Source organism: Lacerta agilis, chromosome 15 (assembly GCF_009819535.1).
Source record: "Lacerta agilis isolate rLacAgi1 chromosome 15, rLacAgi1.pri, whole genome shotgun sequence".
NCBI classification, from domain to species: Eukaryota; Metazoa; Chordata; class Lepidosauria; order Squamata; family Lacertidae; genus Lacerta; species Lacerta agilis.
The window spans coordinates 34,889,849-34,914,657 of NC_046326.1; the positions used below are offsets into that span (position 1 = coordinate 34,889,849).

The 24,809-nt window shown below is 45.5% G+C and overlaps 1 protein-coding gene across 6 annotated transcripts in view; it reads right to left on the reverse strand.

The window, feature by feature from the left end:
- Positions 1-24,809, reverse strand: part of RAP1GAP2 (RAP1 GTPase activating protein 2) — a 194,491-nt gene that overhangs the window by 18,860 nt on the left and 150,822 nt on the right. For all 6 annotated transcript variants that reach the window (XM_033171729.1, XM_033171730.1, XM_033171733.1 and 3 more), the window contains 11 exons: positions 21,763-21,798; positions 20,199-20,243; positions 16,918-16,950; positions 15,091-15,300; positions 13,968-14,071; positions 10,826-10,904; positions 10,313-10,366; positions 6,490-6,573; positions 4,150-4,250; positions 2,721-2,850; positions 1,049-1,204 (listed from right to left, as the gene is read on the reverse strand). In XM_033171729.1, the coding sequence (XP_033027620.1) occupies positions 1,049-1,204; positions 2,721-2,850; positions 4,150-4,250; positions 6,490-6,573; positions 10,313-10,366; positions 10,826-10,904; positions 13,968-14,071; positions 15,091-15,300; positions 16,918-16,950; positions 20,199-20,243; positions 21,763-21,798 (1,032 nt within the window). The remainder of the gene's footprint in view (positions 1-1,048; positions 1,205-2,720; positions 2,851-4,149; positions 4,251-6,489; positions 6,574-10,312; positions 10,367-10,825; positions 10,905-13,967; positions 14,072-15,090; positions 15,301-16,917; positions 16,951-20,198; positions 20,244-21,762; positions 21,799-24,809) is intronic.

Below are 24,809 nucleotides of genomic sequence, written 5' to 3' on the forward strand. Positions count from 1 at the left end.
TTAAAATAAGTAGATTTTTTAAAAGACCAAAAAACAGGAAAACATGGAAAAAATACCAACGTCAGAATAACAAATCAGCAGCACAGGGCAATGGAGGAGGAGGAGGAGGAGGTACAATGTCCCGAAACCTGAATAAAGAGGTAAATGAAGCTGAATGGAAGGGAAGAAAAAAGAAGTAGAAAGAACATATGAACCTAAGAAGAGGGTACTGGATCAGGCCAATGTCCCATCCAGTCCAGCTTCCTGACCTCACAGTTGTCAGCCAGATGCCCCTATGGGAATCCTGCAAACAGGACCTGGGTGCGAGAGAACTCTCCCCTCCTGCCGTTTCCAGAAACTGGTTTTCAGAAGTACAGTGCCTCTGAGAGTGGGGGCACAGCACGGCCATTGGGGCTGGTAGCCATCAACGGCCCTGAATTTGTCCCACCCTCTTTTAAGGCTATCCAAGTCGGCCGCCATCCCTGCCTCCCGTGGGAGCGAGCTCCATAGTTTAGCTAGGCGCTTCGCGAAAGTGCCCTTGGTGTCCCACAGAGAGCCATCTTAATCCACCGGGCAAACACAGGGGGGGGCCCATAAATAACCGTCGGAAGACAGAATTGATCTCTTGCTGACTGCAAATATTAACACGGCCAAAGCTGGGAGGAGCGCAAGGAAGCGAGCGTCCTGCCGGCCACCTGCTCGGCCACCTTTCCCCGGATTGAATCCGCCCGGGCTTCAAGGACAGACACGAGAGACGCACGCAGGCTCAGCGCGCTTAATGAATTTTGCTGCAAACTCGCAGATAGGCTAATAGCTTCGCCCTCTGCAGCGGCGGCAACGTGGCGAACGCCAGCTGCCTCTCGGAGAACAAATAACCGTTTTCGAAGAGGCTTAGCAGGAACTCTTTATCTCCGGCCAAGCAGGTACACTTTGCACAAGCTTCCTAAGCAGTTATTTGTCAGATCTAAAAACAGATGGAGAGAGAGAGAGAGAGAGAGAGAGAGAGAGAGAGAGAGAGAGAGAGAACACAACCTCGTGCACACAAAGCCACCCTTCCCGGTCCTCTTACTTTGTAAGATGCACTGTCCGCTTCTGGGTTTTCTGCCTGTACAACAATGTAGGCATGGAGGAAATTCGAGGCAATCATGTCTGGAACAAAGGGAGTGTTTTCTTCTTGAAATATAATTGCCACAATGTCGTTGCCAATGTGCCGCTTTCTCTGAAGCTGAAAAGATTTACAAAGAAGAAGAAGAAGAAGAAGAAGAGGAGGAGGAGGAGTTTGGATTTGATATCCCGCTTTATCACTACCCGAAGGAGTATCAAAGCGGCTAACAATCTCCTTTCCCTTCCTCCCCCACAACAAACACTCTGTGAGGTGAGTGGGGATGAGAGACTTCAGAGGAGTGTGACTAGCCCAAGGTCACCCAGCAGCTGCATGGAGAGGAGAGGAGATGCAAACCCAGTTCACCAGATTACAATTCAGATTACAATTATCAGATTGAGGTTGAATACTGACAAGACAGAAGTACTGTTTCTGGGGGACAGGAGGCGGGCAGGAGTAGAGGACTTCCTGGTCCTGAATGGGATAACTGTGCCCCTGAAGGACCAGGTGCGCAGCCTGGGAGTCATTTTGGACTGTCCATGGAGGCACAGGTTAATTCTGTGTCCAGGGCAGCTGTCTGCCAGCTCCATCTGGTATGCAGGCTGAGACCCTACCTGCCCGCAGACTGTCTCGCCAGAGTGGTGCATGCTCTGGTTATCTCCCGCTTGTACTACTGCAATGCACTCTACGTGGGGCTACCTTTGAAGGTGATCCAGAAACTACAACTAATCCAGAATGTGGCAGCTAGACTGGTGACTGGGAGCGGCCGCCGAGACCACATAACACCAGTCTTGAAAGACCTACATTGGCTCCCAGTATATTTCCAAGCACAATTCAAAGTGTTGGTGTTGTTTAAAGCCCTAAACGGCCTCGGTCCAGTATATCTGAAGGAGCGTCTCCACCCCCATCGATCTACCCGGACCCTGAGGTCCAGCGCTGAGGGCCTTCTGGCGGTTCCCTCATTAAGAGAAGCCAAGCTACAGGGAACCAGACAGAGGGCCTTCTCGGTAGTAGCATCCGCCCTGTGGAATGCCCTCCCACCAGATGTCAAAGAGAACAACAACTACCAGACCTTTAGAAGACATCTTAAGGCAGCCCTGTTTAGGGAAGCGTTTAATAGCTGATGAATTATTGTATTTTAATATTGTGTTGGAAGCCACCCAGTGTGGCTGGGGAGGCCCAGCCAGATGGGCGGGGTATAAATAATAAATTATTTATTATTATTATTATTATTATTATTATTATTATTATTATTATTACAAGTCTACCACTCTTAACCACTTTCAAAAGGGGAAGGGTATACATGAGGGTCCTTAGGAGCGGATGGCAACATTTCCCAAATTGTGTATCTAGGTCTAGCTCTCCTTCGTAACTCTGTGGAACACTCGTTTTCCTTTCTCGGATTTCTCCTGTAGAAAACAAGCTTGCTTTGGTCTTCCACGATACTTGTGCAAAGTTGGCCAATCAGGCCATTGGTACCCTGCTGGAAAGCAATTCTCACCTTTTCTCGAACCCCTGGGGCACTTAATGAAGGCCAAGTCTCTTTCACACACACACACACACACACAGAGAGACAAGTTCTGCCATGGGGCTTTTAGCACCACTTGATGTTATACCCAAAGAAACAAGGCCCTGTTACCTGCTGTGTGTCTCCCTCAGTGAAAGGGAGCTTGGTAGAGACGTGAAACATAATCTCTCTGTCCCTGAACACCGTGTACACAGACTCTGTGCCTGTCTGGCCGTGAGTGACATCGAGACCACCACGAAAGCTGGAAAGAAGGAAGAATAAAACAGACCTTTGACACAAAGTACAATAAAACAGTGATACCTCTGGTTATGAACGGGATCCGTTCCGGAGCCCTGTTTGTAACCCATGACGTGCGTAACCTGAAGCGCCACGTCTGTGCATGTGCGCAACGCGATTCGGTGCTTCTGCAAACTGCCGAACCCGGAAGTAACATGTTCCATTATTTACGGGTTCGGCACATTCGCAACCCATGTTGTACACATCCTGAAGCATTCCTAACAAGAGGTACGACTGTACTGATTTCACCAATGAGGGGTGGCAGGAATTGGTGTTAGTGCAATCGTGCATGCCCGGGTCATTGGCAGCTAAAAATGAGGAAATGTCTGAGATCCATGATTGGATCTCCTGCTGTTTGGGGGAAGCTGAGGCTGGATCCAAATTTGATCCAAGAAAAAGCAGGGGGGGTTGGCAACTCTGTCCCTCCCCAGTGCGATATCCACTGTCCAATCCCCGCTCCCAAAAAAACCCCCACAACTACTACTATTAGCTTTTCAATGGAAAAGTATAGAGTTAGAGGTCGGGATTCATGGATTTCCCTGTTTCTTATCTGTTTCCCCAATTTTTTACCCATGTGAATTTACTCAGAAATAAACCCCACTGTGTTTTCAGTTAGGCTGATTCCCAAGTAGGTGTGTTTAGGACGGCAGACAGAAATTGAAAGATGTTAAGGTGGGGTTATGCCAAATCAACAATTAATTTAAGTGAAGCTTTCCCCTCTAAATTGTCACATTGCCATTGGGTTGATGGTACAGTTACTGCCATCTTGAATCTGTCAGTGAATGAACAGACATGTGTGCGTGTATAGAGGAATCTAGAACTGAAACATTTCCCCCCCTTTTTTCATTAAAATTCAACTATGTGTTTCACATAAAATTTGACTGGGCTAGAACGAGGGTGCTCCATTGTGTAAGCGTTCATATATGTTAAAAAAATAAAATAAAAATCCCCCATATGGCTGCAAAATCTTGTGGAGCAGCAGAGCCCATTGTTCATGAGTTAGCTTCTCCAAGGAAACAATATGCAGAATCTTTTTATACCACACGTATTGTGTAAATCCCAAGGCATCCTTGCAGCCCTGAGCTACAGTTACACAGGCTGTGGCCGGGAGGAATCTAACCAAAGGTCTGAGCAACAGGAGAGCAGGCATAACTTGGGGTCTTTAACTACCTGGTTACCAGTTACGAACGCAATTCCGCTCAGCGCTCAATCCTAGAAAACAGAAACATGCATATACATGCAAGCAACTGTTTCTTTCTCCTACCCCTTGAAGTCCTGGAGTGTTATGGTATCTCCCAGCAAGCTCAAGAAATTCTTGAAGGCAGGGCTCTCTTCGTTGTTGCCAAACAGCTCTTCTTCCTGCGTCTGTAGAGTCAAATGGACCCAGAAAGAAACATGGTGGGAAGGTTCCTTTGTTTTTGAAGTGGGGAGTGGGGGGGGGGACGACTGTAAGTCTGGGCCAAATTCTTCACTCCTACATAGTTTCCAAAAATATGTTCCCCTTATAAAAATAAGGGTGGGTTCCCACTGCTTTCTAAGGGGTGGTGGTGGTAAAAAAATTGCGGCATTTTCAGGAGGGACTGTCAACACTGTTTCTTCCCATACACCAGAAATTATTGGATGCAACAAAGAATCATAGAATTGTAGAGCTGGGAGCAGAGGCGCCAGCTTGCAAGTGTGATTGGGAGGGGGTGACATCATGCATGGGACGTTGTGTGTGATGTCACATGTGTGTGACGTCAGGACGTAGGGAAGAGCCGGGGTGGAGTCAAATGTGGCAGCAGCGTGGTTTTAATAGCCAGTGGCTCTTCCTCCTTCTCCTTCTGCCACCACCATTGGTGTGGGGCTCTTCAACCCTCCTTCCCTCTACACCAGGAGGAGGAGGAGGTGGAGCTGGCCATTGAAGCCACACCACGATTGGCTACGTGCTCAGCCTCCTCTGCCCTCTGATTTTTTTTTAGTACATAGGGTGGGCAGGTCCCTCCCCAAAAATATTGGGGGTCCCCCAAAAGGATTTGGCCCCCTGGTTGGAAGGGACTCTATGCAGGATTTGCTAGAGCAGGCATCCCCAAACTCGACCCTCCAGATGTTTTGGGACTGCAACTCCCATCATCCCTAGCAAAAAATACCAGTGGTGAGGGATGATGGGAATTGTAGTCCCAAAACATCTGAAGGGCCGAGTTTGGGGATGCCTGTGCTAGAGAATCCCTGACAGAAGGTCCTTCAAACTCTGTTTAAAAACTCAAACTCCAGTGAAGGAGAGCCTTGCCACCTTCCGTTCCACTGTTGAACAGCTCTTACCATCGGAAAGTTCTTCCTAATGTTAAGTTGGAATTTCGTTTCTTATAATTTGAATCGTTCACATCCTACCCTCTGGAGCAGCAGAAAACAAGCTTACACCACCTTCAGATATCCTACCCCCTCTCAGTCTTCTCTTCTCCAGGCTAAACATACCCAGCTCCCTCGGTCAGTCCCCCTAAGGCTTGGTTTCCTGGACCCTTTATCATCTTGGTTGCCCTCTCTCAGTACCTAGAAATGTAGCACGTTCCTGGAAGGGAGGCATCCAGAGCAGGTGTGGCACAGCAGATAAAGGAAAGTGCTATCTAATAGGAAGCTTCTTGGTTTAAATCTTATCACTGCTATAGATACGCCCGTTGGCAAGCATGCCTCTCTTTCTCAGCCTCCGGTCTGCAGGACGGGGATATTCCAGGGTCCTTATTTGTTCATTTATATTCCCTCTCTTCTCCCAGTGCAGGACCTGAAGGCAGCTCACAGCACATATTAAAACAGATGCAACTATTACACAGCTTAGCTGTGTAGAACTCAGTTGGTTAGAGCGTGGCGCTGACAACGCCAAGCTTGCAAGTTTGGTCCCCATATGGGACAGCTGCATATTCCTGCATTGCAAGGGGTTGCACTAGATCAGTATTTCCCAGACTTGCATCTCCAGCTGTTTTTGGACTACAGTTCCCATGATCCCTGACTAGCCACGGATGATGGGAATTGTAGTCCAAAAACAGCTGGAGACCCAAGTTTGGAAAATGCTAGGCTATATGATCCTCAGAGTCCCTTCCAGCTCTACAATTCCATAATTCTATGAAAACACACACAATAAACATGTATCAAAACAAAATAAAATAAAAAATTCTTTCCAGTAGCACCTTAGAGACCACCTAAGTTTGTTCTTGGTATGAGCTTTCATGTGCATGCACACTGCACACGAAAGCTCATACCAAGAACAAACTTAGATGGTCTATAAGGTGCTACTGGAAAGAATTTTTTTTTTTTTACTATGGCAGACCAACACGGCTACCCACCTGTAATAAATATGTATGTTTTTAAAATAATAATAATAATCAAATAAATATCCCTATTAGAAACAGCTCTGAAAACACTTAAAAGCAACCCCCTATAAGCACAGGAAACATTTAATTCCCCCACCACACACACACAGAACTACATGCCTTATTTTAAAGCCAGAAATTTATCAGCTGAGAACTTACAGCTCTGAACATTCTAAAATGGCATCTTATGAATGCAAATGTCACCATCATTCCTTGAACCAGAATGAAATGACTGCTGGCACAGCAGCACTGTCACCCACCTGCCTAAGCTTCTGGTAAATCACCCCGAATTTGAACGTGTTGTTGACCTCATGCTCATCATAGGAGACGATCATCTGAGATGCCTGAAATAGGAGACAGGTCATTATTTAATTATGCATATATGAAAACCAATAAATATATGACATTCTGTACCCAAACAGAACCATCAGAAGTACTTGAGGGAGCGTTTGATTTCATAGTGGAGTACAAGATAGGTTTATAAATGGCACAGTTCGCTGCACGCTTTGCCTGCAGAATGTCCAGGGTTTGATTTCCGATATCTTCTATGGAAACAGGGCTTTGAAGCCTGCAGTGCTACAGAAGTTAAGGGCGTTAAGATCTGGCCAATGGTCCATCTAGTCCAACATCCTGCTTTGGCAGTAGCCTGTGGGAAACCAGCAAGCAGGACCCGAGTGCGAGAGCACTCCCCTCTCCTATCGTTTCCAGCAACTGGTATTCAGAAGCATTGCTGCCTCCAAATGTGGGAGGCAGAGCAAAGGCATCATGGCATCTGCAGCCCGCCCCTCCATGAATTTGTTCAATTCTCTTTCCACCCTTGCCTCCTGTGGGAGTGAGTTCCACAGTTTAACTGGGTGCCGAGTAAAGAAGTACCTTCTTTTGTCTGCCCTGAATCCTCCAACCTTCTCTTTCCCCTGACTATCCAGCTCTGTCGACCATTCCTCATATGGTGTGACTTTCAGACACACTCCCATCCTGCTGCCCTTCTGTGTCCAGGGTGGCTGTCTACCAGCTCCATCTGGTACGCAGGCTGAGACCCTACCTGCCCGCGGACTGTCTCACCAGAGTGGTGCATGCTCTGGTTATCTCCCACTTGGACTACTGCAATGCGCTCTATGTGGGGCTACCTTTGAAGGTGACCCAGAAATTACAATTAATCCAGAATGCGGCAGCCAGACTGGTGACTGGGAGTGGCCGCCGGGACCACATAACACCGGTCCTGAGAGATATGCATTGGTTCCCAGTCCGTTTCCGAGCACAATTGAAAGTGTTGGTGCTGACCTTTAAAGTCCTAAACGGCCTCGGTCCTGTATACCTGAAGGAGCGTCTCCACCCCCATCGTTCAGCCTGGACACTGAGATCCAGCACCGAGGGCCTTCTGGCAGTTCCCTCATTGCGAGAAGTGAGATTACAGGGAACCAGGCAGAGGGCCTTCTCGGTAGTGGCGCCCGCCCTGTGGAACGCCCTCCCATCAGATGTCAAGGAAATAAGCAGCTATCCAATTTTTAAAAGATACCTGAAGGCAGCCCTGTTTAGGGACGTTTTTAATATTTAATGCTGTATTGTTTTTAACACTCGATTGGGAGCGGCCCAGAGTGGCTGGTGAAACTCAGCCAGATGGGCAGGGTATAAATATTATTATTATTATTATTATTATTATTATTATTATTATTATTATTCCTCAGGAGAGATCAGAAGCTAAGGGAACAGCCAGAAACTATTTTTGATTTGTGTGAAGGGGCTAGCTCTACCTGCCCCATGCCAAAGGTTTGCTTTGACTCTCATGTCCTTATGAAAATATCCAACAGGCTCTTCGAAGCACCTGCACTGAGTCAAAATATGCCTTTGCATTTCAGCTTTGCCCCCCCCCCCAAGGATCCCTGAGCAACAATCTCCAACCTGCTGAGAGTTTATTTGGTTCAACTTCTCCCCCTCTTGTTTTGAAATTGAGGTCAGGAAACAAGCTGGAAAATGAAATACAACCCTACTTGTGTATAATTGCAAAGCTTATTCGAGGGCCCAGGGGATGCAAATTCAACTGCTCCCCCCCCCCATGACAATTCTGAAGTGCACATTGCAAATTGTTGAAACATAATAAAGAGGTGTTATATAAAAAAGAATCCAATGTTGTTTTTGACCAGGCAAGAACATGGTAGCAGAATTCTGTTTTGATAACCCCTCTAACAACTCCATTGCTAAATTAAAATTTGTTGATGTGCAGTGTTCTGTGGGCGGAAGAATAACGTCATGGAATAGAATCGAATGGTGGTATTCAACTAATGTGTCCCACCAGAACAAGGATTTCAGATTTGCAATAGGGCCATGCCCTCCCCAAATATGTTCCAGAGAGTTGGCAAAACCCCTAAAGGTAAAGGTAAAGGTACCCCTGACTGTTAGGTCCAGTCGCGGACGACTCTGGGGTTGCAGCGCTCATCTCGCTTTATTGGCCAAGGGAGCTGGCCTACAGCTTCCAGGTCATGTGGCCAGCATGACTAAGCCACTTCTGCCGAACCAGAGCAGTGCACGGAAATGCTGTTTACCTTCCCGCCAGAGCGGTACCTCTTTGACGTGCTTTTGAACTGCTAGGTGGGCAGGAGCTGGGACCGAACAACGGGAGCTCACCCCGTGGTGGGGATTCGAACTGCCGACCTTCTGATTGGCAAGCCCTAGGCTCTGTGCTTTAGACCACAGCGCCACCTGTATCCTGGCAAAACCCCTAGACCAGGTTAATTGGGCAGGGGGAGGCAGGGGGGAATGTTCTATTCCACAAGCTAAAATCCTGATGGAACGTTTGCTTCGGATGCAACCATTAGAGGTGGAAGGGACCTCGAAGGACATCTGGCCCAACCCCTGCCAATGCAGGCAATCCCCTGCTATGGCACCCCCCCAAATAGATGGTCACCCAGCCCCCAAATAAAATTAAAATTAAGGAGAAGTCCACCACTTTCCATGAGAGGTTTTTAAGCAAAGGCTGGAAAGGACTCCAGACAAAAGTTCTGTATCTGAAGTGTGCAAGAAAGGAATGGCAGCAAGAGACTGGCTGCATAGCTGTATGTCCCCGTCTCATCCCCCCGCTGGTACTTTGAGGTAGAGTGCCTCTGAACATGGAGGTTTTACTCCTAACAATCATGGTTAAGAGCAGGAGTGGGAGACCTCCCATCAGCTGGCCAAACGTGGCATACCAAAGGGGTTCAATATGGCCCACAACAACATCTTCCCCAAACCACCCACCCATTTCTGATGTCAGAGTGAAAATCTGGTTGTGCATATCTGTTCCCAGAAAGAAGGAAGGACACACAGCCCAAAGCAGCAGGATTAAAGAGATGAGTGTGTGTGGAGGGAGTAAATTCTGGTCATTCTGGCTGCACATGCCTGTTTCCAACAGGGAACAAAGATGTGCTCCCAAAGCAGCAGAATTTAAACTCCACTCATCAGTTGATGAGTAGGGGTTAAACCCTGCTCAGTTTGTCAGGATTCCATGCAAGCCCCTTCCTAGATCAGGAAAGGGTGTGTGTAGAGACCTCTGTAAAAACGAAAGTGGGGACTTCACTTTAGCAACACCTTCTAAGGTGCTTTGAAGTCTCAACTTTGGGACTTCAAAGCACCTTGCACTTGACACCATTGTAATGGCAGGCAATTGACAGGATGGCAGCCTCTCTCATCTATCATATTTGGTCTTCAAAGCCAATTTTGATCAGAATGTGTTGCATGGAGCCAAAAAGATCCCCACCCTACCCCCACTCATGTTTAAAAACAACAGAGCCCTGGAGGATCACCCTAGTCCAGCATCCCGTTTCTCACAATTTGCTCTCTTGAAATGGCCAAAGTGCTCCCTTAACATATAACTTCCCTGCCTATTAATGAGGAGCAAATGTGAACCCCACTGAGACGCATTGTTGGACTCCAAGTCCCATCAGCCCCAGGCAGCAGGGATGCTGGGAGTTGTAGTCTAGCAACATTTCGATGACCGCAGGCTCCCTATCCCTAGCTACAGGGAGTCTCCTCTTCCAATCTGAAGGGTCATGGAAACCTATGATTAGGAAGGCCCTCTCGAGTCCTTGCTTGGCACGTCCTTCATCTCACCTTGGGGTAGAGCACAGGATTAAACTTCAGTCCGGTCACATCATCGCAGAAAGCCTGCCCAGATACAGAAGAGAAGTTATTGTCAGCAAAGGCTACCAACAAGTAAAGGTTTCTTTCAGATAGTTGAAGGCAACTTGAAAGAAGCATTGGGTTTTGCATTGTTTTGAAGGTGTGGGGGGAGTGCATTGGCTAGGGGTCTCCAACATGGTGCCCTTCTGGTGCGAAGTGAGGTTATAGGGAACCGGGCAGAAGGCCCTCTTGGCAGTCATGCTCTCCCTGTGAAATGCCCTCCCATCAGGGGTCAAAGAGAGAAACATTTCAAAGAGGTGAATAATTATACGACTTCCCATAGATGCCTGAAGATAGCACTGTATTGGGAAGCCTGATGTTTTGTTAATTTTTTTTAAATTTTCTGTTGGAAGCTACCCAGAGTGTCTGGGGCAACCCAGTCAGATGGGCAGGGTCGCCAGTAATCTCCAGCACCGCCATCAATATCATTTCAAAGCAACCCACCTTTGCAATCTGTGGGATGCTTGGTAGCTTGCTAAGTCCAGCTAAGGGGATTCTTTCATGTAACGTTTTTGCTTTGGACCTATGGAAAGCAAAGAGAGAGGGAGAAAGGACGTAAGTCGGAAATAAGCTGTGATGGGGTACAGATGCCTCTGGGCGTAAAACAGTAACACACACAAAATATCTGCAAAATTCACAATGCAAAGCTATACCAGATGTCTGGAAATGAAACTTCGCTGAACATTTGGGCAGGAGGAGGGGACTGTTGGCAGTGAACATTACAGTTGTTTAGTCTCCTGATCTTTTTAAAAATTCATGGGTTTGCCTAGGAAATAAGAGGATAAGTCAAATAGGAGCTTGTTTTCCTTGGTTTTGAGAAGGAACGGTGCTAAATATGATTGATATTTTTCAATATCCTTGCAGGGATTTTTATTTTATTTATTTTCTACATCTGGTTTCCTAGGGGCTGGCTGCAGATCAAGCAAAATGACGTTCGTTACCAAAGTAATCTTGAAAGAACAGACTCAAAATTCAAACTGTGTTGCGGCGGTGGGGGAGAGAGATCTATACAGCGTGGGTTCTTAGCCTGGCTTTCCGGGTTATCACCATTTCCTTCCTCTCCCACAGAAAAGGTTCCCGACTCAAGAGGAGATTGGCCATGCAATCTTAGAATCATAGAATCATAGAATCATAGAGTTGGAAGAGACCACAAGGGCCATCCAGTCCAACCCCCTGCCAAGCAGGAAACACCATCAAAGCATTCCTGACAGATGGCTGTCAAGCTTCCGCTTAAAGACCTCCAAAGAATGAGACTCCACCACACTCCTTGGCAGCAAATTCCACTGTCAAACAGCTCTTACTGTCAGGAAGTTCTACCTAATGTTTAGGGTTAGGGTATAGAGTGCTGGGGACCCAGGTGGCACTGTGGGTTAAACCACAGAATCTAGGGCTTGCCGATCAGAAGGTCGGCAGTTCGAATCCCTGCGACGGGGTGAGCTCCTGTTGTTCGGTCCCAGCTCCTGCCCACCTAGCAGTTCGAAAGCACGTCAAGTGCAAGTAGATAAATAGCAACCACTCTGGCAGGAAGGTAAATGGCGTTTCCATGTGCTGCTCTGGTTCACCAGAAAGCGGCTTTGTCATGCTGGCCACATGACCTGGAAGCTGTCTGCGGACATACGCCAGCTCCCTTGGCCTGTAGAGCGAGATGAGCGCCGCAACCCCAGAATCGGACACGACTGGGCCTAATGGTCAGGGGTCCCTTTACCTTATAGAGTGCCGGGGAAACTGAGGATCTTTAGGAGCCAACTCCTAGGGGCCGTGGGGGCTTCAGCCCCCACACTAAAATATTTGAGGGAGCTAAAATGATCCCCTTCTTCCTCAGTCCATCACTCCACAAATAGCAACAAGAGGTTATGCTCCTTTAGAGCGCTCAAATGAGTGAAGAGCCTTTTGCAATATTAGCAGTTGACGATTAAGACTGGAGGAGCCTGCACCACCAATGAGAAAGGGCAAGAAGCTGGCTGCCGAACAGACCTTATCAGTTGCACTTATCAAGAATACAAGAATCTGTAATTGTGCCCCTTTCTGTTCCTTGACATTAGATTCCTGGCTTGGATTTAGGGTTGCCTCTTCTAGTACAGAGCCCAGTTTCCAGCCAGAATATTCACAGGCCAGGATGTAGGGGTGGGAGGTGGAATTTGATTCTGTTTCAGTTTAAAGGAAAATCAATCTGTTTTGAACTTTCCAAAACAAGGGGTGAACCGAAATGCGAATTTTGCAGTGGAGTTCTCCAAACAAAATAGCGTGTACAAAAACACGCACGCACAAACAAACATTAATGTGTGCATAACAATGTACATATTAGTGAAGGCAACATACTAAAAGGCATTATATTAGGGGAAATTGCATTGTGTATATTTGGAGAAATTCTCACTGATGAATTTTCACAAGGATTATTATTATTATATTTTTAAATAAAATGCAAGCTGATGTGAAAATGTGGAGGACTGTATTTAAGACTGGAAGCATAAAAAAAAAACACCCAAGAGAGTGAAATGGGCAGATTTGCCCATTCTTAGCTTAACAGTTTCCATTCTGAGGTTGCACAACCAGAATTGTACAAATACTTGGGCAATAGGCAGTTCCACAACTCACAAAGCTTTGCTCATTTTCCGCAGGGAAATCTGCCCTGGAACTAAGACTATAGAAGGTATGGCAAGAACAAATAGGACCTGCAGCAAAACGACACAGTGCAGAGTGATGTTCTTCGGTATTCCAGCCAGCCTCTTATACATTACATCCCCTCCTACCCCAAAAAATGTTGGCTTCCCATCAGCAATCCTAAGCCACGGAGCATGCTCAGTGCTCACTGGGCTGTTTGGGGAGTTAGGATATGCCCTTAATTTATCCCCTAACGTTAGTATGAGTACGCAGGATGATATAGAACAATGGGCTCATTCAGACTTCCATTTGCCCCACTGCTATCTTTAGAAAAACACACTCTAAGATTGGAGCAAACATCAACTGGGTTTTCCATGGAATTCATGTTTTCTCCGATTCAGCACTAAAGGTAAAGGTAAAGGTAAAGGACCCCTGGACAGTTAAGTCCAGTCAAAGGCAACTATGGGGTTGCAGCGCTCATCTCACTTTCAGGCCAAGGGAGTTGGTGTTTGCCCACAGACAGCTTTCCGGGTCACGTGGCCAGCATGACTAAACCGCTTCTGGCGCAACGGAACACCGTGACGGAAACCAGAGCACACAGAAACAAGGTTTAACTTCCCGCTACAGCGGTACCTATTTATCTACTTGCACTGGTGTGCTTTCGAACTGCTAGGTTGGCAGAAGCTGGGACAGAGCAACGGGAGCTTACACCGTCGCAGGGAATCGAACCACCAACCTTCTGATCGGCAAGCCCACAAGGCTCAGTGATCTAGACCACAGCGCCACCCGAGTCAGCACGAAAGACACGGGACAAGTGGAAGTGTGTAAGAGCCCGATGCCATGTCCCACAATTAACAAAAGGAACAGGAATGTATGTTTGCTATTAGCATATGAGATGTAGCAGAAATGACTTGAGAAGTTCATGGAACAAAATTTTGGAAATTGGTTAGCTTCAGACACTGACCCCTTTTCCTCTTTACTGTACCTGAGTATAATTCTTAGGTATTCAATTCCGTCCGCCTCTTCACATTTAATAGAAAGGATCAAATTTCCCAGGCTGCTAGCTGTGCAGTAAAAATTTAAATGATCCTAAAAATAGAAGGGAAGTGTTAACAGTGTGAGGAAGAAGCCCAGGGGAAAGCGGGGGGTTTTTGATCTCGCCCCAGCCCCGACTGTTCCCTCCGTGTTGGGTCTTGACGCCTAGAAGGAATCACGGCTGACTCATTGCTATCTTAAGAACATTTCACAAACTTGCCATCCTCTGGGAAACCAAAAAAGCAATTATTTACACTTCACTCATAGGTCTCAATATTTGATCCATGCCACTTGCCACTATAAGCTACAGGAGCTGTATCAACAACTCTGAGGGCACCGTAATAGATGACCCGCACTCATGCAAAATTGTGATGGGGAAAACTCAACACTCAGAACATACCTCCATTTCCCCTCTCCCTGTATTGCACTCCCAAAGATGACACAACGAGTGCGAAACCTCAGGCCAGTTGTGGGAAACCTCAAGCCCTCTCTAACTGGCCCTCTGGACATCTCTCACTGGTCCTGCTTCACACCCACAACGTGTTTGCCTGGCTGGAATGTGCCCTTGAACTCCAAAATTGCCTTTTCCTCACATGGATGGAGAACAGAGGTGTGTCTGTGAGCGTGTGCAGTGCCGACCCTAACGTACGCTACCCTACTGTGCAATTGGACGATGAGTGGAAAAATCTGCATTCTTTGCTCCACCCCCTTTTCCCATTGGCCCCACCCACCACTGGCAGCAGGTGAAGATTGCACTGAAGGGGATATAGTCCTTGGGCTGCAAAAGGTGCTACCCACCACCCCACCCCGCCACTCGAATACATGAACCCTCCTTCAAATGCCCTCGTCCTCCTCCATCACATGCATTTTGCTGGCTATGCATGGCCATCACGAGCCAAAGTGTGGTCGTTGTTAATTAATTAACAGCTAACGATTAAACTTCAGTCCATTATTATTACCAAACTCATTCATGATCAATACTCAGCAGTAGACTTAGTAGTGATTTCTCTCTTTCTTAAAAACCTCTGGTGGCCCAAGGGGTCTTAAGTCCACGCTCAAAATTCCCCACTGACCTTTCCCAAGAAGTGTTTCCTATAGGCTCTGGCTTCTCCTTTGCACTCCAGCTTGTAGCCATAAGTACTGGGGCTCAGCTGCTCCTCGTCCTCTTCGCAGATGCTGCTCTCCGATGAGGTGGGTGTGCTGACGTTCTCGGGGTCTTCGATCCAGTAGCCCCCAAACTGCGGCAGGATGACGACAGGATAGGGGCTGCCTTTTTCTACAATCTGGGGGGAAAGATTAAGCAGGCTTCAGAGGCAGAGCTGACCACATATCTGTATCAAGCCATGATGATTGACGACTTTGGAGGATCAGAGGATTAGGTAAATTCACGGAGCATAAAGCTCTCCACAGCTACTAGCCACGATGGCTACGTTCTGCCTCCACTGCAGAGGCATGTCGGCATTCATCTGTCTTGAGAGCCAATGGAGGGGAGGGCAAACCACTGGAGAATCGCAGCACCCGCTGTGGCTGCAGAGACCAGTAACTTGTAACTTCTGCCTCCCATGTTGCTTTTGCTGCAATAACAGCAGCAACATTGATCTCTCTTGGGGTGCAAGCCTGGGCAGAGTGTATGGAGGTCCTGGGCTTCCCAGATGACAAGGACACCCCCCCCCCCGCGCCGCCCAGCTCAGCCTCTCTGATGTGGTCCAAAGCAAAGCAGAGCAATACGTGTGGCACCAGCCTGGCTGCAGGAGTTGCCGGAAGGAGGTGTGCAAAGTACCATCCGACCAACTTAGAAAGACCACTCTGGGTTTGTCTAGGGTTTGCTCCTTAGTCTTTTCTTCTCCCTGCAAGATATCCTGCAAGGCAACAGAGGTTTAGGAGCACTTTTCCTTCTCTTAGATTGGATACCCAGTACGTTTCTGAGCACAATTCAAAGTGTTGGTGCTGACCTTTAAAGCCCTAAATGGCCTCGGCCCTGTATACCTGAAGGAGCGTCTCCACTCCATAGTTCAGCCTGGACACAGAGATCCAGCTCTGAGGGTCTTCTGGCGGTACCCTCCCTGCAAGAATTGAGGTTACAGGGAACCAGGCAGAGGGCCTTCTCGGTAGTGGCGCCCTCCCTGTGGAACGCTCTCCCATCAGATGTCGAGGAAATAAACAACTACCTGACTTTTAGAAGACATCAGAAGGCAGCCCTGTTTAGGGAAGCTGCTAATGTTTGATGTTTTATCATGTTTTTAATTTTATCATGTTTTTAATATTCTATTGGGAGCCGCCCAGAGTGGTTGGTGAAACCCAGCTAGGTGGGTGGGGTAGAAATAAATTATTATTATTATTATTATTATTATTATTATTATTATTATTATTATTTTGTTATACCATCCCAGGTTGACAAACCCCATCTGCCCCTGATGTCCCTCTGCAGCAAATACAGATACCACCTTTTTATCACTGGACCTACTCTTGGTCTCATCTGCTCAGTCTGCCTGTTTTGTATGCAGGGGAACTCCCAAATTCAACAAGTTGCAGGCGTGTGGGGATTGCTGACTCTCTGCAGAACAATTGCACTAGCATTGGCCCACACTGAATTTCCCTGATGAAGCATGGTCACCCAAGGTGACTAGCCCAAGGTCACCCTGCAGCTGCATGTGGAGGAGCGGAGACACAAACCCGGTTCCCCAGATTACGAGTCTACCGCTCTTAACCACTACACCACACTGGTAGCCGTGTTCGTCTGCCATAGTCAAAACAAATATAAAATCAAAAAAATCCTTCCAGTAGCACCTTAGAGACAAACTAAGTTTGTTCTTGGTAACTGGCCTTTTATAGGGAGTACGTGTGCAAGATGCACATTCGCACAGAAACACGCATGAACTAGCAGGTCTGGCGATACTCACTTCATCAATGCTGGGATACGGGATGTAGTCCTCCTGAAAAACATTGAAGCTGCCATTAATTCTAACACAATTTGCAATGGGACAAATATTTGGGCATGGGGTATCGACAACAGTTCATGCGTGGCACAAATAAATTGGACAGAGGCAAGTTTATCCTCTCCCTCTTTCAGAACACTGGACTTCATGATCATCCGATGAAGCTGAACGTTGGAGGACAGAGAAAAGAAAGTCCTTATTCACGCAAAGCATAAAGTATGGAATTTGCTCCCGCAGGAGGCAGTGATGGCTCCCAACCTGGGTGGCTTTTATAAGAGGATTACTCAAATCCATAGGGCAATAAGGTGGTGATGGTTTGTGTCCTACCTCCATGGTCAAAGGCTTCTGAATCTCAGCTGCCGGGGATCACAAGCAGAAGAGAACTAATGCTCTCATATTGTATTTGCAGGCTTCCCATAATAGGCATCTGGTTGGCTGCTGTGAGAACAGGATGTTGGACTAGATGGGCCCCTGGCCAAATCCAGCAGGCTCTTGTTGCATTCTTAAAGGTGTTGGGGGCGTGTATTTTAAAGGACTGGTCATAAATTCATCCAGGGTCCTTTTCTTCCAAAATCTTCCTGGCAGCTGAATGCGAGCAAGAACTATTGAATCCATGTTGTTTATCAGCGTGAGCTCTCCAGCATCATATTTCTTACAAGCTCAGCACAGGAAGAGGGCAATGGGGGGGGGAGCTGGATTAAGGGCTCTCCCTCCCCATAGCGTTGATCCCTGCATTTTTAATCAGAGCCTAGGTTTTCAATAATACTCAAATCCTTCTGCCTGCAGCATCACTTTTGTTCTGAGTTTGAGCATCTGGATTACTGAGAAAAAGGCAACTAATGGATGGCTGAGGACCTTACAAAAGACCACAGGTGTTCCTTGATGGCAATAAGTCCCTCTCTCACACACAAGTGACACACCTTGGCTACTGATATGAACATAGACCTAAGGGCAGAGACATATTTTGCTGTGAGCTTGCAGTTGGACTCTGTCAAATGCAGACGGAACAAGACATTCAAAACTGCAAAACCGAGCCTGGAACAGCAGTTAGCCTGTCATTTGTTTACTTATATACTCCTTACATGCCAGAACGGTTACAAGCCTGACACCACTTATAAAATCCATTCATTAATAAAATGCACCATAAAACAATTGCATCAAATCATTAAAAACCACACATATTTAAATGTTCGGTAAAACAATCCCATTTTAAAAGCGAAAACAGAAAACTCAACAAAGCAGTTGAAAGAGCAATTAAAAGTTGGACCAAGATGCTCACCCTAAACGGGGGTGTCTTCAAGAGTTGGCAGAATGCCAATACTGATTGGGGGTGATCGTATTTAAGCCGGAAGGGCTTTCTGCACTACTGGTACCACAAGGGAACAAAGCTGCGTCATCTCAAATCAACGCACATCAAGCCGTGGCAAAACAAAGTTTGGTTCCACTTGCTGATCTTAATGTGCTCACTGGACAGTGGAGGGGAAGTTAGCTATTCAGGTGATTTGGCCCAGAGTGGTTTAGGGTTTTACATGTAAGTAGCAGGACCTTAAAACTGGCTCAGTGCATAACAGGCATCCAGTGAAGTTTTCCTTATGTGCCCCAGTAAGGAGTACCACTCACAGCCTGTGCATGGTGAGTGTGCCATAGAGCCAGCCAGCTCCTAATTGGTTCATTGGGTCACCTGGTCTAGTTGGGCAATGAGCCACAATACTCTCTCTCTCTCTCTCTCTCTCTCTCTCTCTCTCTCTCTCTCTCTCTCTCGACAGCTACATGGCTGGTGCTGCTGCACGTTGAAAAGATCCGGCCAATTAAGTCATCCAGCCTGAAAGCTGCTCCAAAGGCAGGGAGTAAAGGCAAGCAAGTCCCTGCTGCCAGAGCCCCCAGTTTCAGCCCCACTGGCACCATTCGCATGAGAACTTGTTCTGATCCAACAGGTCTCTTAAGCTCTTAGGGAGATGAGAGTTTCTAGCTGGGATTAAATGGACTAGTCAGACCCCTGAAGGCTGTGGGAGTTGTTTATTTTTTTATTTTTATTTTTTTGCTTTTTTCTGTTTCCTATTCGTAAATAAACTATATAGACCCAAAAATGCAAAACGCGGGCTATTGCTCATATTAAAGTATATGTAACTGAATGTTATCAACTTTACATTCGAATCAATATAGATTTCTTTTACAATGCAGTACAGTTGCTATTATAAATTATACAACGTTATAAAATGAATTTGGTCTCCAGTGTTTACTCGACCCAAGGAAACTGTTTGTGTCTACTGCTCAGAAGTAAGTCTCAATGAATAAACATGAGGCTTCTTCCTAGGTGTGAATAGCAGGGGTGAGGAACCTCTGGTCCATGGGTCTAATCAGACCCAGCACAGACACAAATTTGGCCCCTGATGCTGTTTCCCCAAAAGCGCGCCCACCTGCCACACTTTGGGTGCCATATCTGGGCAGCTAGGGACATGGATGCCAGCGAGCCTTCAGGTGGGCTCCTGATTGTTCCTCGGCAAAGGAGGCTTGCTGTCACCGCTGATCAGCTGATTGACTGCGGAGTTGGTTGGAGTCGACTGTGCTATGAAATCCCCCATCAGGAACTCCATAGCACCATTGATCCTCGCCAAAACGCAGCACCAGTCAGCTCACCGAGGAAGACAGCACGCCAAAGCACCATGTGTTCGAATCCTGCTTGGATCCACCTTGGATCCACCTTTACAGCACAGCTTGAACCCAAGCCATTCTGCAAAGGAAAAATGGGACATCTGATGTCATGGTGATGTCAAGTGATCAATAGGCGGGCAGCAGCACCTACCCATTGAAGTGGCCCACGGTGGGGCTAGGACATGGGTAGGCAAACTAAGGCCTGGGGGCCGGATCCGGCCCAATTGCCTTCTAAATCCGGCCCACGAACGGTCCGGGAACCAGTGTGTTTTTACATGAGTAGAATGTGTCCTTTTATTTAAAACGCATCTCTGGGTTATTTGTGGGGCATAGGAATTCGTTCATTCCCCCCCCCAAAAAAAAAAATATAGTCTGGCCCCCCCACAAGGTCTGAGGAACAGTGGACTGGCCCCCTGCTGAAAAAGTTTGCTGACCCCTGGGCTAGGATCTGCCTGTTGGATTTCAGCCTGTGGAGAAACTGAGGAGAACTGAGAAGCGCTTTACATTATAAACCACCTTGTCCAAGGAAAAACATATTCTGTTTGTAGACATTGAAAAGGAGACCCACGTTTGGACCTTGTCCTGAAACTGACCTTATTTCTCTGGCTTCCACTTCTCTGTTCCTCTAATTTTGGCCCCTGTTTGTAGAAAAACATGGTATGCAGTTTGTTTAGTTACTTTGGGATACATGCCTGAGGTCTTGAGTGCATGTTCTTGGTTAAAATTTGCAACACAGAACTTCTTACTAGTTTAGTTTATTTGGTCAAATGGGGCATTGGCCCACCAAGCTCAGTCTGCCCTCAGCCAGCCCCACCTGCCTGTCTTCTTACTTACAATCAGCCCAGAAGGTGTTGGTCCTGCCTGTCAACTACCTCTGCCTTAGTCTCAGCTTTGCCCTGGGATAACTCAGAAGAGAGGAGGTGGATGGAGACAACTCTAGAATGAGTTGGCTCTGCCTGCCATTGGCTCTGGTCCCACCTGCTGGTGGGCTCCCTGCGTTCTGCCCCACCAGTCGCCAGTGGGCACCAGCCACCACTGCCATAGGGCCCCCAGACATTTCTCAGCCCCATTCCCCACTTTCGATATTGGGATGTGGGGCAGTGGCAAAGCTGCAACAAACAGCAGCTGCATCCTCATTGCAAATGGCCGCGTGGGAACAACATGGGATGCTGTGATGCAGCTTTTGTTCAAAATTATGGCTGTCTCCACTGGCCACTGAGCAGAGCCATGTATGTACTTCAAGTTAGCAAGGATGACCATCATTTCACCAGTCTTCCGCCCACCCAACACCCATCCCCAGGAGCACTTTTGGAGACCATGTCTTAGAAAAGTGGAGTCTATGTGCATGAACTCCCTCCCCCCTCGGCTGGGTGTGTGTGCAGATCTGGGGGCAGGAGAGAGAAAAGGCTCTAGGGGGTAGAGTGCCCACATCCCTCATTCAAAAATCAAAATATGTCCATAGGCCTATAAAGGTTGAGAGCCCCTGGGGTAGCATAACTCCCATTTGGCGATTCTGCTGGGTTGCTGCTCCCATTTCTTGCAACTCGACTGCTGTTTGATCTATTGGCAAAGCATTTCTTTGCAAGCAGACAGGGTGCAAGCCTCTGCCACTTCATCTCTTTCAGATCAACCACATATTTTCAGAAATGTGAGACATCATTCCCAATGAACAAATATTGCAAACACCTTTGAAGGCCTTTTGCACCCACACCCTACTCCAAAGTAAAGGTAAAGGTAAAGGTAAAGGGACCCCTGACCATTAGGTCCAGTCGCAGACAACTCATCTCACTTTATTGGCCAAGAGAGCTGGCGTATAGCTTCCAGGTCATGTGGCCAGCATGACTAAGCTACTTCTGGCAAACCAGAGCAGCGCACGGAAACGCCGTTTACCTTCCTGCCGGAGCGGTACCTATTTATCTACTTGCACTTCGATGTGCTTTTGAACTGCTAGGTTGGCAGGAGCTGGGACCGAACAATGGGAGCTCACCCCGTCACGGGGATTCGAACCGCCGACCTTCTGATCGGCAAGCCCTAGGCTCTGTGGTTTAACCCACAGCGCCACCTGCATCCAAAGTAGCCTGCCACAATTATGTTGAAAACACACATGCACAGTTGCAAAGAGGAACAAGTTCCAGGCAGAACTGACATGCAACATACCTGCATTTTTTCCAGCATTTCAAAGAACTCTGCAGACTGGGGGAGACAAAGAAAAGAAAGAAAGAAAGAAGTGAAGCTAAATGTCAACACCTTATGACAACTGCAATCAGATCATTTATTGCACTCATGCACTCACTGCTTCCAATTCATTTTTTTAAATAAAAATTTATTGGATTTAAAAAATACAACAAACACAAACACAACATAACACTGCAAAACACTACAAAAGAAAAATAACTACAAAAAATACAAAAATACCAATACAACAATACAAAAATCTTAACATACACTTATTTTACTATCCTTATAATATTCCTAACATTCTTTGGGGACCTCCTCACATCCTCTCTTACTGCGTTCATTACTAATCTTCTTTAGTAATTTTTTTTTTTTTACTTTTTTATTCTTTGATACAAGCATCAACCACAAAAAACACAAACAATAAAAACCATAACAACAATAATAACATAGTTTGACAGTTCAAATTTAAATACACTGATATACCTCTGACTACACCTTTTTTTTTACAACACTATTTCCCCACCTCTCTCGCCTCCCTCTACCTCCCACCTCTGTCCGCCTTATCACTTAAATATTCATTCCAGATTTCTTCATATTTATCCATTCTTAATTTGCGACGACATGCAATTCGTTCATATGTAGCTAATCTGTCCATATTATCAATCCATGTGCTCAATTGAATCTTTTTACGGCTTTTCCAATTCATCAAAACAAGTTTTTTTGCTTCTAATATAGCACGGTATATCCATTTTTTTTTACCCCCGGAAGTCTCCCACGTTTCCGGAATATAATTTAGAATTAAATTCAGTTCCCCTAAATTACAATTCCTTCTTATTACTCTTGCTATAAATATCCTCACCTCACACCAAAATGATCTTATCATCGGGCAATTAATCAACATATGTACTAAGTTCGCCATTTTACTCCCACATCTCCAGCAATTGTCTGCACTTGTTATTTTCTTCTGGTATAGTTTTGCTGGTGTCCAATAGACTCTAAATATTATTTTCTGTTGAATAAGTCTTAGTCTTAAATCCATAGAGGCTATTTCTATTGAGTTTATACTTGACTCCCATATATCATTAGTTATCTGTACCCCTAACTCTTCACTCCATTTTTGTCTATCATATTCTAGATCATATTTCTTCCTGTCAAGTAGGGTTTTATATAGTGCAAGTGTAGAGTTTTTTGATTTTGTTGCAGAGATTAAATCTTGTAGCAGCATGGGTGTTTCCGATGCTGCTATTGCGTCAGGGCCAAACTGCCTTTCCAACAAATGTTTCAATTGGATGTATTGCCATTGCATTTCACTAGTTAATCCATACTTTACTTGCAAAGTCTTATATTCCACAAATTTATAATTTTCATCAATTAATTGATTCAATGTCAAAATACCTTTTTTCATCCAATTTTGCCAAATGATTACTTGCTTTCCAATTTTTAATTTTGGGTTGGCCCATATTGTCAATTTCTCATGCTGATAGGGGTCGTCCTTATTATTTTTATTTATATTCATCCAAATTTTTATAGGTGCTTTAATAGTCTCCAGGATAATAGAATATTTCATAAAATTGGAGCCGAGTTTAGTCCACCCTACAAGAGGTTCAAAGAAACTATTTTCAAGAGAAGCCCAAATGGGATTCTTGCTAGCTCTCCAATAATTAGTCTTACTCAGCAGGTAAGCCTGGTGATATGATTCCAGATTTGGGAGCCCAAAGCCGCCTTCCTTTGTTGGGAGTTGCATTTTATGTAGTGATATTCTTGGTGGCTTTGTGCCCCACAGACACGATCTAAATAGTTGATTTATTTTTTGGAAATATAATTTGGGAATATATATTGGTAATCCTCTAAGAATGTATAGAAGCTTTGGAACAACATTCATTTTGAGGACATTAACCTTTCCCCAAAGGGAGAGGTTCAGCGGTCCCCACCTTTCAATGTCAAAAGAAATTTCATTTATAATTTGATTCAAATTTAATTTTACAATTTGGTCTATATCAGATGAAATAATTATACCCAAATATTTAATAAAGTCTTTGCACATCTGAAATTGATGGTTTCTATATACTATAGCCCTTGGCCCTATTGGTAAAATCTCTGATTTTGTCCAATTTATGGAATATCCTGATATTTTGCCAAAGGTTTTTATTTTCTCCATAATTTTTGGAATTGTATCCTCTGGTTTTGTAATAAATAAAAGGATATCATCGGCAAATAATACAATTTTGTAATTTTCTTTGTTGTGCTTTACACCCTTGATATGCTCATCCTGAATTATTGCTCTTGTTAATGGTTCCAAGCATAGATTAAATAATAAAGGAGAAAGAGGACATCCTTGTCTCGTTCCTCGCTTTAAGCTGATCAGATTCGAAATTCTTCCATTTGTAATAATCCGGGATGTTGGGTTTTTATAAATCATTTTAATCCAATTACAGTATTCTATAGGGAAACCAAATTTACGTAGCACAAATCCTATAAATTCTTTATATATTCTGTCAAACGCCTTTTCTGCGTCTAGTGACAATATCATAAATTCCTCTTCATCTTTGTTTAAATTTATCAAATCTATTGTTAATCTGATATTATCTGTAGCTTGTCTTGTTTTTATAAAACCTGATTGATAATTAGGTATCAAATCTTGAATAACATTTTGTAGTTTTGCAGCCAATATTGCATTCAAAATCTTTGCATCAACATTCATTAATGATATTGGTCTATAATTTGCACATTTAGTAGGGTCTTTGTTAGGTTTTGGTATAATTATTATTAAAGCTTCATTGAATGTTGTAGCTGATATACCTTTGTCAGCTATTTCCTCATAGACTTCAAGAAGTCTGGGGACTAATAGATTTTTGAATATTTTATACCATTCTATAGGAAAGCCATCTGGTCCAGGTGATTTTCTATTCCCCATTTTTTCTATTGCATTCTCAATATCTGGTATATTTAGGGGTGCTGATAACATGTCTTTTTGATATTCTTCAATAGTTGGTAAATTAATATCTTGAAAGAAGTTCTCCACCTCA